This window comes from Anser anser (assembly GCF_964211835.1).
Source record: "Anser anser genome assembly, chromosome: 5".
In the NCBI taxonomy this organism is placed as follows: domain Eukaryota; kingdom Metazoa; phylum Chordata; class Aves; order Anseriformes; family Anatidae; genus Anser; species Anser anser.
The window spans coordinates 45,288,416-45,304,568 of NC_139725.1; the positions used below are offsets into that span (position 1 = coordinate 45,288,416).

The following is a 16,153-nucleotide window of genomic DNA, read 5'->3' on the forward strand; positions in this document are numbered from 1 at the left end:
ACACTTTTCAGTAATGTATCTAAGAACAAACTGGGCTATTTTTTTTAGTCATTTATTCTTATTCCACGTTCCCCAGAATTAATACTGAACTCTTAGTGGTTTAGAGGTACTATTTCCCCTCGCGTTAATAAGTACCAAAACATCCTACCAGTTTGTTATTATCAAATTTATACAAAAGAGCCACTGACAATATTTGCAAGGTGGATAGCCCCATTCTTCCCAGAAATTCAAGATAGTCACACACTTCCACTGACTGGTGGTAGCATGACCTTTAAGAATGGTTATGAAGCAAAAATGTTGGCATTCCTGATGGAAACCTAGGGTACATGCAGTGCTTACAGTATGTTTTTCCTACCTCATGGAAAGATTCAGCATGGACAGGGTTCAAAGCTTTATATATAATGTTTTCCCTTTCCTAAAACATTAAGAAAAACAGGCTGGGACCTTGAGTTCCTTTTTAGAAGGACTCTGATGTCAGAATGATGGTCTTCATTCAAGAAGAATATGGACATCATGTGAAACCTGGAGAATTCAGAGGAATCTGAGGACCCATCAAAAACAAAGAGTATTTGGCATGCCGTTTAAGTAACTGATAGGACTGAGTAGTAATATCTTCTTGAACTATAAATTCTTTTGCAGCACAGGAGGAACTAGTCTCACAGTTTTAATGGTAACATTGGAAGGTTTGCCTATGCAAAATTATACGGTCTTATTACCAAATTCTACTAATTGTATTGTTTACAACTTTGAGTTGTCACTTACACCAGTGACAGGTTTGTTCTTTCAGACAGTTCATACCAAACTGATGCTTACCTCAATAAGTAGCTCAGTTGACCTTAATTCTGCTATCCTAATGTGGCAGTGGTGGGCTCCCCAAAGTGGTTGTGGACAGCATGTCTGAATAACTGCTCACCAACATGAACAAATATTCACTACAGCAACAGCGATTTCTAGCATAGTAGAGTACATTTATGAGAATTAATAGAATTAATTCTTCACCCTTTACTCAAGCTGATCAGCACTGATCATATTTTGGGAATATGCTAGAGAATTAGGTCTAGTTTAAGGGCAAGTGTCTGGGGTTCTACATGTTCTGTGCATTTCATCCAAATACAAGATCATAGTTAGGGTGCAAAGTATGTCCCAGTATAGTTTATGACTTCTCCTTACCCTTTTCCCCTTCTGACCTCTCCTAGAAATGCAGAGAACCCGCTGGAATGTGCTTTGCCCTTTCTGGAGAGGCATGGAATGATCCCCCCCTGTCCGCTAGCCCCTCTCCTCCGCCCACCCCACTCCTTGCTTGCTGTTCTGTTTTTCTACTTTCCCTAAATGCAACTTACTTTAAGCATGCATTATTATTAACATCCTACAGTAAAATTAAGCTATTATATAACCCATTTGTCGATCTCAGCCAATTTCTTCTATCTTTTTCTATGTCTATTTATGACGTACATCCAGACTGCACGTCCTTTTTTTTTTTTTTCTCCTCTCCATGTTTATTTTAAAAAGAAGTGATGAAAAAAAGATGTATTAAAAAAAAAAGCAACACCGGAGGGTGGTGGGGTTTTTGGCCAACAATTGAAAACAAATTTAAATGAGAGAGGGAGGGAAGGGAATAGAATTCTTAAGGAAAAAAAAAAATATCCAAATGATGAAAGTGTCCCTAGACTGCTTTGTCTGTTCCTTTTCAATGTGTGCATCCGGTTTGTTCATATTTGAAAGTGTGTGGAGTACATTTTCTTTAAAAAATAAAATTTAAAAACCCCACAATTGTTCTTATCTCCCTTCTTATTGGGAACAAAGTGCTTTTTCATTTTTGCTTTTTTTTTTAGTATATCTCTACATAGCTATATTTTGATGTATTTCTTTTCAATGGTTGAATTTCTATCTTAGATTTGGTTTGTTCCAATCTAATAATGAAAAAGAAACAAACAAAACAAAAGAGTTATGAATTGTTTTCTGCAATTTTTCCCTCTACTTCCCTCTTTAAATAAGGAACTACTTCACTGGCAGAATCCCACAGCTGTATTTTTGACATTCTACAGAGAATCTGAATATAAAAGCAATCTAATTTGAAAGTGGGGAAGGGGTGTGCCAACACCGTCATTACATTTGAAACAGGGATTTGATGTGCTCAATATATGATTGTCTCAAATTATTGAGAGTATTGATATTAATTTGGTGGACTTCAGAAGAGATGATTCTTAGAAGAAGGAGGCTGTGGGTAGCTACAGATGAAGTTGTTCTAATTCCAATGCATAAAACTAGTTTCCTTGTTTTCTTTTTGTTTTACTCTCTGGTTATTATTATTATTATTATTAGTTTATGTATTTTACTGCTATTTTTAGTAGGGAAAAGTTTAAACTGCTTTTATAATTTGAGAACCTTTAATGAAAATGTAAATAATAATACTATAATTATTAATTTTTTGTAACTTGCATGTTGAAGAAGTTGCAGCTTAGGGTTTGTGAGATTGTCAATGTTAGAGTTCTGTTCTTTCTTTTTGTTGATGGGCATGAATATGCTCATTTGTTTTTGTATATTGCCCATCCCTTCCTTACAGCCAGAAGCTCTAATGCTGCTAGATCACTCCGTACCGCCCTTACATGGACATGGCAACTGACTTACACATTCACTCCCATCATCTTCATCTCCTGTGTAGTACACTCATAGATTTTTACACTCCCACTCCATCTACCCTAGGCATTTTTTCTTCCCATAAGTTCCCCTCTACCACCCCTTTCTTTAGCATTGTTAAAATTTTATGTGCAGTCATCCATTCCTTAAAACACACACACAAAAATTATAGAAAAAAAAAGAAAATGTTTAAAAAAATATATATCAAATTGACCAAAAAGGCAAAAAAAAGAAAACTTTGCTTTTCAAAAAAACATTATATATGTAGATATGCAAACAAGCAGAGTAAATTCTATAAAATGTACAGGATTTTTCAACTGTAATATGCTAACAACTTTACATAAGATAAAAAAAATACAACCAAAAACAGCAGAAAAAAAAAGTTTGAATTTGTTAAGGTGCAAGATTTTTTTCTTTTCATGTTATGTGGTGTGGATGTATGTGTTGTTGCCTCCCTGTATCGCCCTTTGTTGTAAAACAATTATATTTAAAAAGAAATAATAAAAATTTTGCTAAAAAAAGTTTTTAAGAAACAACAGCGAAACAAAGCAAGTTACAAGAATGTGGCAATGCTACTTGTCCAAGAGCATTCTTACACAACTTTCTTTTGTAAATTTTTCCTTTCATGCCAAAAAACATGCGGGCAATTTGTTGATGTAAGTTGACTGTTATGAAATCAATGTGGTATGCTTTCTAAATATTTTTATGTATTTTTGATTACTTTTTTAAAGAATTTTTTATTATTATTTTCATCATTTTTTTTCAGTTCTTGTAGGTTTTAATCTTTCTTTAGCTGATAAAGTGAATGACTTATGTTTTTCCTTTCTCTGATCTTGTTGTTGTGGCATTTTTATTTTCTAGTATATGGTTTTGTTTTGGGAAAAGTATGTAAATTCACTTATTTATTTTTGAATCAGTTTGTATTTGCTTTTATGTTATGTGCTCTTTGTGTATTGTCAATTACTGGACTGTGTTCTGCATAGCAGGGGGTGAAGAAGTCTGGTAGTTTGCTCATATTTTTTATCGGTCTGTCTCTGTCTATCTTTCTTTCCCCTTTCCCACAATGAACCACCAGTAGTGCTACTTTCTTTGATGCTACTTTGTATGTAGCCTGGTGTTGTAGCCTTCTTCAAGTAAAACACGATTAGACTTCTGTAGCATTTCAGTAGCTCTCAGGGTCTTGTTATTGCAGCTCTACGTCATTCCTACTTTGTTCTAGTGAAAGTGTTTTATTTCTATTATTTTTCTTGATTGCTGATTATCTGCCTGATGTCCTGTCTAAATGATACTCTCAAGTGCACTCTTACCAAGTAAACTCACCCATCTTTTTATGACTAGTATCAGGCTTGCCAGTATCTTCCAGAAATCCTACATGTGGCAGACACTTCCCTACTGAAACTCACGTCCTGACCTTCTAAAAATTCAAACAAGGTTTGCATTGATTTCTTTAAAAAACAGTGAGCTTTTGTTAAAAGTAAGAAAAAGTTGTATTCCCTTATAAGCATTGCATATTTTCAGCTTTCCTGCATGGCAGTGCTGTACTAAGTACTTAGTAGGTATCTCAGGTTCAACTGTCAAGTCCCCTGAACAGCTAATGCTGAAAACAGAACAAATCATCACACTGAATAGGAAGCTGTCACCAATTAATCATAAGAGTTTAAAATAATGATGGGAGATGGAAAAGCGCATGTTTCAGGTGGTTCAAAGCAGCTCAGTGTCTGGTACCAAAATACTTGTTTTTGCTCTAGAATCCTGCCTGCAAACACAATGCCTCACACCTGTTTCACTGAAACTGCATGAAGATGACCAAGAACGTGCAGCAACGAACCACAGCCCAGCATTAATACGGTCTTTGTGACCTCTCAAAGTCTGTACCTTCCTGTTGCTCGTGAGCCCTGAGTAATGCAATAACTAACATCTTTTAATATAGTTTTGTGGGCTTAAGAAATGCTGTTCAACCAACTCCACCACAAGAAGTACTGTTTTATCTAATCACTTTGAGGACACTATATTCTCCAAAAGGAAAATGAGATTTTTGAGATGAAATGCTGCAGTATTCCATTGTGGGAAAGATGTTTTTCTCTCTACTACTGACTGTCAATTGCAATTAAATCAGACTGCAAGGAGTAGAAAATATTAAGGATGTTCATCTACTAGACTTCATGTTAGCATTATTTTTTCCTGTGAATATTTTTCCCCTTCTCATCCTCAGAGGACTCAAAGGAGAATTAAGTAAAACACCATTAGACAGAACTTTATGAACTCAAGTCATTTAATAGGAAATTATTCGCAGTTACTGCGTTCATACAGAGGGGAAAAAGGTAAGGAATTATTTTCTGTGGCAAGTATTTCATCCTAAATGTGGAGTCAAACTTCAGAGGAACAGCATAAGAATATAATACAAATGACAAACTTTAGTTGCAGAGTTTGGATGTCCTTTTAAATCTCTTCAAAAAAAGCTGGAAAAGAGACGATAAGGGCGTGTCCCTTATGGTCACCATAAGGCGAATCTTCCAGGCTTCATCTTTGTGCTCCTATTGTCCTCTATCAGTTTGCTGCCTGAGACTCCAGTGAAGTAGACATGGCTGTGAAGATGAAAGCTGGCAGCTGCTTTTTTTTTTTTTTTTTGGATGCCCTCTGCATTCATGACTCGCCCACAGCAGCCTCACAGTTCATAAGGCTTCTATTAAATTTTTAATACTCTGTGTTTTCCAGTGGCAGAGAACTTACTGGAGATCAGCCCCAGAGGTATGAATTATATATCTATAAATATACTCATACAGCTAAAAACAGGGCAGCTTCAAGGCTAAAGTAGACCTTTTATATCCCCACTGATCTTGGTAGTTTAAATAAATGCACAACTCTATGAAAACAGTGTATGGACTAGATTAAAGGGCTAACTTTTAAGGAATATACATGCTGTGTTTGTTTCATAAAATGAGAAGGCCGAGCAGAGCATGGGGCTGCTTGGTACAAAGTTTCCCACGTCACAGACCTCAGTTCTCACAGTGCTGCTGCTAGTTTGCTCTTCAGTATTTTATTTTTTTTTGCAATTGTACTGCCAATGGGCAAACTAGTCTTGTATCTGTATCACTGTAGAGGAAACCATTTTATCAGTTTCCCTTCCATTTAATTCTTGTCAACAGAAGCTTTTTAAAAAACATATTTCTTTTTGGGAACTATCCATTCCCTGCTTGGGAGAGTTAACACTGGTAACTGGTGCTCAGCAGCCAGCAGAAAAAATGAGGGAAAGAAAGCTGTAACTACCTGGAAACAGTCCATACCATCCACAGACAGAATCAAAGTCTCATATAAATATTTGTTTTGAAACCAGGGCCCAGCTGGGTGGCAATCTTGTCATTTTATTTTAAGCATGAAATAGTTTGGAAATTGAAACTGTTAGCTTTATTCAAGACTGCAAGGCATGAATTTAGTGATTGAAAAGCTTGGAGACACTATGAGAAAAACAAAACTTCAGATAGTAATATGAAAATAGGAAACCTGCCTGAAATGTATTTCCCTTCCCAATTGAAAACCCATGGATTTTCAGAGGCTCCTCCTTAGCTTTTTCCAGAGATCCAAGTCTTTAAAGCACTTGCCTTTCAGGATCCGACTCTCGTGTACAAAGAGACTTGGCAATGGCATTGCACTTTGTCTTTTAAAGCTTTCAGAGCTTACCTTTAAAGCAATGCAGAGCCCTGGGCAAGAGGCACCACTTCTCCATCAAAGGACCACTCGCTACATGCAGCTTCGTACTGTCTCAGCTGTCATTTTGTGAAAGGTGGTCCCCACTACACACACACTTATCAGCTACCTGTCATCAGACTCCCTCTTGTGTTTCTTACAAGTAGAAATGTAGTAGCAGTAACACAGTTGTTTGGAGGGATGGTATAAAAATTTGCACTTGCTCTCCTCTATAGATATTGTGATCATGTTTCTCGCACGTTCCTGGGAGCTTTTCAGAATTTACATTTCCTGTCATCCTTAAATAACACTTTTCTTTTAGACTGAGTGGCATTTTTATCATGTCGTTTTAAAGGATGTTTTAACTCCTTTATAAATCACATATCCCAAGAAGTATTCATTGTGTGTGCATACTATTAGACATATAACTTCTATCTTGCTGTGTGTTTTGCATAGATGCCTAATATGCCAATAAAACTGAGGTCACATTTGACATTTAGAGTACTTTTTTCTGAGTTACCTTCTCCCACATGGCTTTTTTTTCAGTCTTACAGCTTCTTTCAGACAGAAAGAAAAATCAAACATTCGAAGTGTCACTACCATCCTTAAAGCCAGCTACCTGCTACTCCCCTAAAGTTTTTTTTGTTTGTTTTTTGTTTGGTTGGTTTTTTTTAAGTTAAAATAACAAATGAATTCCTTAATGGAGAAGTGATTCCTAAAGAAGGACCTTTAGCAGTCTATTTCTGTAGTATACAGGCAAACATAGAATGGCTTATTTGACACTTTGGAATAAAACTAGAGATGAGATTAATTGTAGGGGAAGTCAAAATTAATCCAGCCTTTCTGGTATGAAAGTCATTTCTCTTCTTGCACCCGAAGTGAGATTAAAACTCCATAAAACTCATTCCCGATTCTGTCCAATTGTCCTCCATCTACCAGACTTGCTGGAATCAAGAAATTCTGATCTGCTCTCCATCACTTATGCGAAGCCTTATTTAACATAGCAACTCAAGCAAAGTTCTTTGACATTTCAGGAAGACCGTGATGGTTTTATTGTTGCAGTAGTCTTGATCATTGACTCAAGGCCTCAACAGCAACAAAAAATGTAGAGCCGTTACCTGTTTTTAAGGCAAGGCTTACTGGGGTGAAAGAAAGTTTTTTTCAAATTAAATGTGATATGTTTCAGATTCCTCCAAGGAAACTAATTGCAAATAGTACCAAAAAAATCCTCTTTGGAAGAAAACTGCCCAAAATATTGCCCCAGTGGGTAGCAGATGAACTGCATACTGATGCTATGTGCTAGGATAATAGATTTTAATAACAGAGGCACTTCAAAGCTTTAGACAAATCATTAAAAGCTGCCAAACTGATTTTTTTTCCAATTGATGTCACAGATGGTGCATGAAATTCACAGATGAATACTGTTGTTTAACAGCAAAACACTGATCTTAAAAAAAAAAAAAAAAAAAACGCTTAAAGGGACACTAGCTATCCATGTCTTTTTGGAACTTAAATTCCCCATGCATGCAACTTGATTTAATGTGCACTTAAATTCTTTTCTTTTTTTTTTTCTTCATTTTTTTGCAGACTCACAGATGGTATTTCCCTCTGAGGTGTACTCCAAGTTTGTCCTGAGAACACCTTACTTAGATTATAGATGCCCTATTCTAAACATGGATAGGGCTTCTAGACATATCTAAATCATATTACATGCTCCAGTTTCTACATTGCACAGAAACAGCTCAGATACATGAACACAAAATGCCGTGCAGTCACTTGGCAGACAACACTTTTAGCTTTTTCCATATTTTTTGATACACATATGATACTTATTTCTTCTACGTACCTTCAGTAAGAGAATTGGCATGAACATGCTAAGGAAGCCCAGAAAATGAAACAGCATATTCCAACTGGCCCTTTGTATCTTAATTTAAAAAATCACTTAACATAAAAGTATGTTAAGAGAATAAGTAAAGTGCCACGTTCCTTATTTTGGCCTCATTTCTACCCTACTACCTATGAGTTAAATATAACTGTTTCAATTGATTAAACTGTCAGCACTTAGTTTCTCATTAAGTATAAGAATAAGCCATACTGCTAGTTCTGCTATCTAGATTTAATCAAACTGTTAAGTACCTTTTCAGTATATTGCTATCTTCAATATGTGATTTGTTCAAACATATTGCTCTCCAAATATATTTAAAACAGATTTTGATTTTATTATTTATAAAAATTCCAGGGACATTACTGGCAGCATTCAATAGGAAGAAAACAAGTTCATGTAATACATAGTGCAGATTGAAGAGAGCAAAAATTTGACCGTAATGCCATTCAGCATCATAACAATGCCAGACTGTTCATTAGTTATTACTAATACATAAGTAAAAGCCAGAGTTATTTTTTTTTAGAATCTGAAACCCCTTTTGCATCTCTTTCCTTAAGCAACAGTGAATATAAATTAAAATTTTCCTATGCATTAGGAATACTTCATAGTGAGTTGCACTCCTTCCAACAGATCTGGATGACTACTCATGGTGTCAGATAAAATCTTCAGTATATATTTAAATCAACTAGCTTAAGTGGCTAACCAAATAAAAATGAGCAAGGGAAAATTTATACACAAACTTTCAAAAGCAATATGGCATGCCCGAAAATGTGTCAGCAGCCTGTATGTTAGCAGAAGACTATATGATCTGAACTCAGTGAATTAAAGAAATTAATTAAGCCTCCACATTGGAGTATAACACTGGAGTGTTAATTACTCATAAACTGAAAAGCAGAAATACAGTCATATTACAATGTATTGACAAATCAAAGTGTTGCTACTAAGAGTAGCAACATTGCAGCACAGCAACCAAATCTTAGAAATGACACCTCGGTTTTCTTGCTTCAGCTGTACTCTGGTAAGATATAGAAGTTGTAGCTGTAGCTTTGTTGTACTTCGGGAGTAGGCTATAAGCCTGCCTCATTTTTAGTCCCCTGTAGGCACTTAGCCACCATGCTGGGAAAAAGTAGCACTGTTCACAGCTATCTGTGTATCAAGAAGTAACAGCAGGTGTGAGGTAACCTCTGCAATGCAGGTTCAAGTACTAATTTGGGTCTTCAGAGCGTTATTTAGTTAGATCCTCAATTGCAATTATGTCTATCTTAATTTCTAATCAAATTATACTAAAAGAATATCAAGAAGAACAGAATGTCAAAATGATACGGCATTAGCAGTCCAAGAAGATGACAGGCAAGGGACGTGTCTAACGTAGAACAGAATGGTAAAGAAAGATTAAAAAGAAATGAACAAGCTTTGAGCAGAGCTCTGTACCTTCATGGACCCCAGTAAGTACTTGGTTCTTATTCCATCCCTCACTTTTATGAACCTTCCCACAATTTAAAAACCAGACAACAATCAAGAAGAAATGGATGAATGGGAAAGGCCTTGTGGAAAGGCTTTAGAAACTGCTACAGAAGGAAAAGCAGGCTTGAATGGCAGAGAAGAAATAACAATGTTGTCTTCAATGAAAAGAATCAGCGGGGAAAACTAAGATGAGCAGTAAAATCCCTCTAAGAGAATATTGCTGTATGGAGATCTGAAATAGTTCATTTTAACAGTCTTGTAACCAATTGCCTACGAAGATCACTGCCAAAAATTGGTGTCCACAGAGTCACTTGAGAGTATCTTCAAAAGCAAAAATTTGGGTCCCCCCAAAATTCAGAGCATTTCACTGTATGAAGCTAGCATAGGCTAAAAGAGAAAGGAAATGGAACATGCAGTTTATCTATGTCAGACACAGGACGGGAGGGAAGAATCAAAGGATCCCCCAGAAAATTATGTTGGTAGTGTAGCTGAGCAGCAAGTCTGATCCCTGACACTTTTTTTGTAATGCCCAAATCCTTGTACTGCCCTTGAGTTACGTGAATTGAAAATGGTGCATTGTATCAGTAAAATGTACTAATCTTCTGTTTTTTCTCTTTTCCATCCCAGGAGGTGAATTAGTTATCCCTCTACTTGTAGAAGACCCTTTAGATATCCCTCCTATTGCTACTCGTGCACCTTTCATTACACTTCCCCCTACCTTTCGCCCCCTCCTCACCATTATTGAGACCACCAAAGATTCCCTGTCCATGACCTCTGAGGCGGGGTTACCTTGCTTGTCGGACCAAGGCAGCGATGGTTGTGATGATGATGGCTTGGTGATATCTGGGTATGGCTCAGGGGAAACCTTTGACTCTAACCTACCCCCTACTGATGATGAAGATTTTTACACCACCTTCTCCTTGGTAACAGATAAGAGTCTTTCCACTTCAATCTTCGAAGGTGGCTACAAAGCACACGCACCCAAGTGGGAATCCAAGGACTTTAGACCTAACAAAGTCTCCGAAACTGGTAGGACTACTACCACGTCTTTGTCCCCTGAGCTGATCCGCTCCACAGCTTCGTCCTCGACTGGGATGGTGCCCAAATTGCCAGCCGGCAAAATGAATAACCGTGAGCTCAAACCCCAGCCTGACATAGTCTTGCTTCCGTTGCCCACTGCCTATGAGCTAGACAGCACAAAGCTGAAGAGCCCGCTAATCACTTCCCCCATGTTCCGTAATGTGCCCACAGCAAACCCCACGGAGCCGGGAATCAGACGGGTTCCGGGGGCCTCAGAGGTGGTCCGCGAGTCGAGCAGCACAACGGGGATGGTCGTCGGCATTGTGGCTGCCGCTGCCCTCTGCATCCTCATCCTCCTGTACGCCATGTACAAGTACAGGAACAGGGACGAGGGGTCCTATCAGGTGGACGAGACGCGGAACTACATCAGCAACTCAGCCCAGAGCAACGGCACGCTCGTGAAGGAGAAGCAGCAGAGTTCAAAGAGTGGCCACAAGAAACAGAAAAACAAGGACAAAGAGTATTATGTGTAAAAAAGAATACTTATTTATATATAAATATATAAATACTTAATGAGATTTAACTGAAATATCAGAACCATTGCAGCGAATGAGATTGGGAGATATCGTTTATGGGAAAAAGTATTGGGAAAAAAATAATTCAGCAGTGACTGTTAATGTCTCAGTCATCACTTGGAGTCAGCAAACTCTGCCCTAATGTATTATAAAGCACACTTAGCGTTCTGGAGATGGCGCATACAGCTCTGCCCTGTTAGTGAACTCGGACGTCTCCAAATCTCCTCCTCCGCTGAACTTTCTGCAAAGGTAGAAGACTTCATGGCTTACTTGTTTCATATCTCCAAGTGAGTCTTTAACAATGTTCGTGATCCCTGACTGTATCGATAATTTTTCAGTTTACTTATTTAAAAGAAAAAAAATAAGGAAGGAAGGAAAAAGAAAAAAAATGCAAACATTATTAAACAACAAAAAATATCGAACAAACTGATCTGGCCATGTCCAGCATACATATAATTTTTCGAGATTGGAGGAGGGGAATAAATGATTTTGGAGATTGTTGGATTTTGGTTTGGTTGGTTTGGTTTCCTGGGTTGCTTTTTTTTTATTTTTTTTTTGGATTTTTGTTTACTTTTGGGTGTGGGAGGAAAGGGTGGAGAGGACTATTTCGGGGGGGAGGGAGCATGAACTGGGACATGAGCTGAGAAGAAATCTCGGAAAAAAAATCCATAATAAATAAAGAGAGACTATTGCCATATATGAACTCAAAAGCTACCCATGGTGTTTACTCTGCATATCTGGTTGTGTTGTCTCTAGAATCCGTCGTCTTGCAGTAAGTTGCTAACAACACAGTGAAGTGTGTGATGGGTGGTGATGAAGAAAATTGTCATGGAAAGCTGGTCCCCTTGGATCTGGCTCCAGTATTTGCAATTGAACTGAAGAATAGATGGTTTTGGGTCTGTTCTGATCAGAATCATTGGCTTTATTTGGGAATATCATTTAGTATGCATTAGCACAGCCAAACTATGGTTAAAGGGATTTGAAGATTCAAAAAAGAATGCTTAAAAATGGTTAGCCATTCTGAGCTGAGTATACCATGCAAAAACAAAGGAGCCTTCCTCCGGGTTCTGGTTCTGTGACTGATTGCAGAGCATGCAAAACAACAATAATAAATCAGTTTAATAAAGATATCAGAAAGACACCACTGGAGTTCAACTTGTGACAAGATACATAAAATGTCAGAAAAGCTAAACACTTGTAAAAGAATGCAAAAATGCATAGTGTTTTTTTTGACATGAAACTGTTTTTCATATGTAATATTTTAATTTTGTAGCTTGACATTTCAGATCATCTCTGTCTTTCCATTTGCCCTATTCTCCCTTTTCCTTCTCTTTTATATAAAAGAAAATAAAGCTGCTGTGACACACAAAATAATAAAGAAAAAGGAATTTAATAATATAATATATATATATACACACAGATATATTTATCATGGTATGTTTGATGGGACGACTGGAACAGAAGTTCTGTTATGGTCTTAACGTGGAATGAGAATGTTCTTGAAGAACAAAGTAAAAAGAAACAGACAACAGAAGCAAACAAAATGTGAAGAGAGTGTGTGTTTTAGCTTTGTCACAGTTATCTGTGTCAAAAAGAAAAAAAATCTGAAATTTTGTTTACATATTTTACTACTATTTTTTTTTTGCAAGTATAATTTCTATATGGATACCCTGAAGGTGTATATACTGTTTTATGGTTAAATTGGGAACATCTTTTGTTTTTATTTACGTGATTTAACTTGGTTGGTTGGTTTCCACATTTGCCCAATTACTGTGAAAAGGATTATCTTACTGTACAGAACAATAGCCAGGTGGTTTGATGGCTATGCCTGTCATGTGCAAAAAAAAAGCAAATGAGGGAGAGAGAGACAGAGAGGAGAACAACAAAAGCCAAGATGGATTGAGAACTCTGGAATATCAGAAATGTACACTTTTTCTGTATACAGATGAAAACTAATCAGCTGTTTAGGTTTAGAAATCTACTCTTGCTGGTGTTTATAAGTCGCATGATTATTTGACTTTGAAGAAGTGTCATCAAATACACACACGCACATGGGAACTTAAAAAAGAAAAACAGCCTTCTCAAACATTTAGAGAAGATGCTTTCATGTTAACAAATATTTTCAATGTGTGTATGTGTGCGTGTGTGTGGTGCGTGTGCGTGAGAGGTTGAGCTTTTTTTTCCTTTTTTATTTTTTATACTAAAAAGAAAAAAAAAAAGACAGGTTTTAAAAAGGTATGAAAGCACGATTTTAGATGACTTAACTGGCCGAAACTATATAAAGTTGATTATATCTTGATGTCTGTAAAAGATTGCTGTTCTTGGAGTCTTGGAGTCTTGTGAAATGATTTCCTGCTTTCTTTCTTCCTTTCCTTTTTGCTTTACTTTTTAAGTTAAGGGGAAAAATAATTACACTTTCCTTTTTTTTGTGTAAGTTTCTATTGGACAGTTTTTGGGAACATGTGCATTTCTGTATGTGGGCTTCTACCATATCCCTGTTGCTTTATGGAAAAACGTAAGAATTTTTATTTGAGTTATCGTGATGTTATTGCTTTTTTTTGCCCTTCTTTTTCTTCTTCCTTTTTGATTCTTTTTCTTTTCTTATTTGCATTTTGTTTAAAGATATGCTTAGCAATAAAATGTTCTTCCCAAAGCCCTGGATGTTACTGGGTTTTTATTTCCAAAAGGCTTAAGGGAAGTTCCAACCCTTTAAAGGTGAAAAGTAGTCTGCGAAACAAATATCCCACAGGAGTGTCTAACCACTAGATTACCAAATCATGTTCATGTTTGCTATCCTTTCTTTCATCCAATGAATCTTAAATCTTTCCTTTGCAGGGACATAAACTGTACTAGAGAGTGGGCCCTACCTCATATCACCCCCAACTCCTTGCCTCCCAAGACCACCTCAGTGCATAAAATAATAGTACTCTGGAAGATGGGTTGTTGTGACTGCAGACGATAAAGAGAACTATAGTTGAAAATTAAATAATAATAATAATCATCATCATTATCAAACCTTACTCAGCATTTGAAAGTGAAACACAGCCATTTTACCTTCAAGAAGAAGCTGTAGATGTAGATCTTTAGGGCAAAAATGGTCTGCTTTCCCACAGAACAGTGCAAGGTATTTGAGGGATAGGAGTTTGGACCTAGCCCATCCTCAGTATTTCCTTTTTGGCTAGCTATTTTGCTCACATTGTTGCATGGGTGAGAATACGCATGTGTATATAAATGTGGGATTTTCTTGTCATTTAGCTGCTTTCAGTTCTTTTGTGAATTATGTTCTAACACCTTATAGATCCCTTACAAGGCTCTAAACCACAGGTTCTGGTCTAAACTCCTTTCCACACTTTTCCCTCTCCTAAAATCATGACAGTCCAGAGTGATGACTGGTACCTAATACTCCCAGTAGTGAAACAGTCAGCTGGCATGTGGAACATCGAGGTCTGAACTTAATGGTCTCTTTCTCATCATGCAGAAATTTCACTTATCACCAAGCAGTGGGTATTCTGAGAAAAGGATTTATTTTTTCTCAGTGCTTTTCTTGAAGCTTCATATCATTATGAAATGTTATTTGAAGCAAGAAAATTCAGCCTGAAATGCCCTAACCCTGTGGCTATAGCCGCTCTTTTTTATTTTCTCTGTCATGTAATGACCATTTTATTACTTCGGCTAAATGAAAGTGTCAAAAAGGAGTCTTCATTGTTGCCTAAATGCTTATGCTTATTGCATGGTTTTGGATGAACACAAAATCACAGAATTGTTGAGACTGAAAAAGGCCTCTGGAGTTCATCTACTCCAGACGCCACCTCCCCAAAGCATGGTCAGCTACAGAAGGTTGCCCAGGGCTTTGTCCAACTGTGTTTTAAATATCACCGCAGACTCCACAGCCTCTCTGGGTAACCTGTTCCAATGTCTGACCAACCTCACAGAAAGCAATTTTTTTGTTCTGTTCAGATCAAATACGTTTTGATTTGTGCCCGTTGCCTCCTATCCTTTTGCTGGGCACCACAGAGAAGGTCCTGTCTCTGTCTTCTTTCTAACCTCCCATCTGCTATTTATTGATAAAGATCCCCTCCCTGAACCTTCTCTTCTCCGGGCTGAACAGTTCTGGCTATATCAGCCTCTCCTTGTACAACAGATGCTCCAATTCCTCACCATCTTTGTGACCCTTTGCTGGACTTCCTCTGGTATCTGAAAAATCTGTAGCAGACACAGAAACCTTACCATGATCCCTGACCTAGGGATATAGCTCTTTTCAAGGACCAAGGCTCAGCAGTTGCTTCTCTTCCTGGCATTTTTCTACAGGTAAAACAGCATTCCACTTACTGTATCAAACACAGTGGGGAGGGAACATGCAGGATCACAAAGTCCTGTCGAGTGATGTGTGAAAACATATCAATAGTATGTGCTACTGTTCCTATTCTATCATGATAGTCCCTAGCTGCCAAGGCTGGCTTTGCTCCATAGAAGATAGTACTTGTATGGCAGAACAAATCACCACCTTTTCCTCCGCACATGCAAGCCATGACATAGAGAAGGAAAACAAGACTTGCCTTCCAGCTCTCAGAATCGCTCAGATTCCTGGGGTAACCAGAAGCACCCACAAGAAAAGAAAGACTATTGCCTGCTGCTCGGCTCCCTGGAAGGGGTCTGAGAGCACATTTGCCCTGGTTGCAATAAATTATTGCAAAACCAGGGGTGTCACCATAAATGCAGGAGTTTGGGGTGGGAGGTCTTGGCTGACTGAGTCTTACTCCCTCGTTGGTGAAAGTTTTCCAGAAACAACATTTGTTGGGTTATTTAAGAAACAAAATTAAAACCTGCTATCTAATTTGGTGGAACACTGCATTAGATAAAGCAAACTACCTCAATCTTTCTCCTCAGA

General features: G+C 37.5%; 1 protein-coding gene across 11 annotated transcripts in view; it reads left to right on the top strand.

Annotated features, from left to right (window-relative positions):
- The window catches only part of NRXN3 (neurexin 3), a 940,418-nt gene extending 926,500 nt beyond the window's left edge, over positions 1-13,918 (top strand). For 9 of the 11 annotated variants that reach the window (XM_083837468.1, XM_083837465.1, XM_083837469.1 and 6 more), the window contains one exon: positions 10,298-12,670. In XM_083837468.1, coding sequence (XP_083693594.1) covers positions 10,298-11,223 — 926 coding nt within the window. In that variant the 3' untranslated portion in view covers positions 11,224-12,670. Of the gene's footprint in view, positions 1-10,297 lie in introns of all 11 variants that reach the window. The other 2 variants (XM_083837475.1, XM_083837467.1) reach the window with 1 other exon arrangement.
- Positions 13,919-16,153: the final 2,235 nt, after the last annotated feature.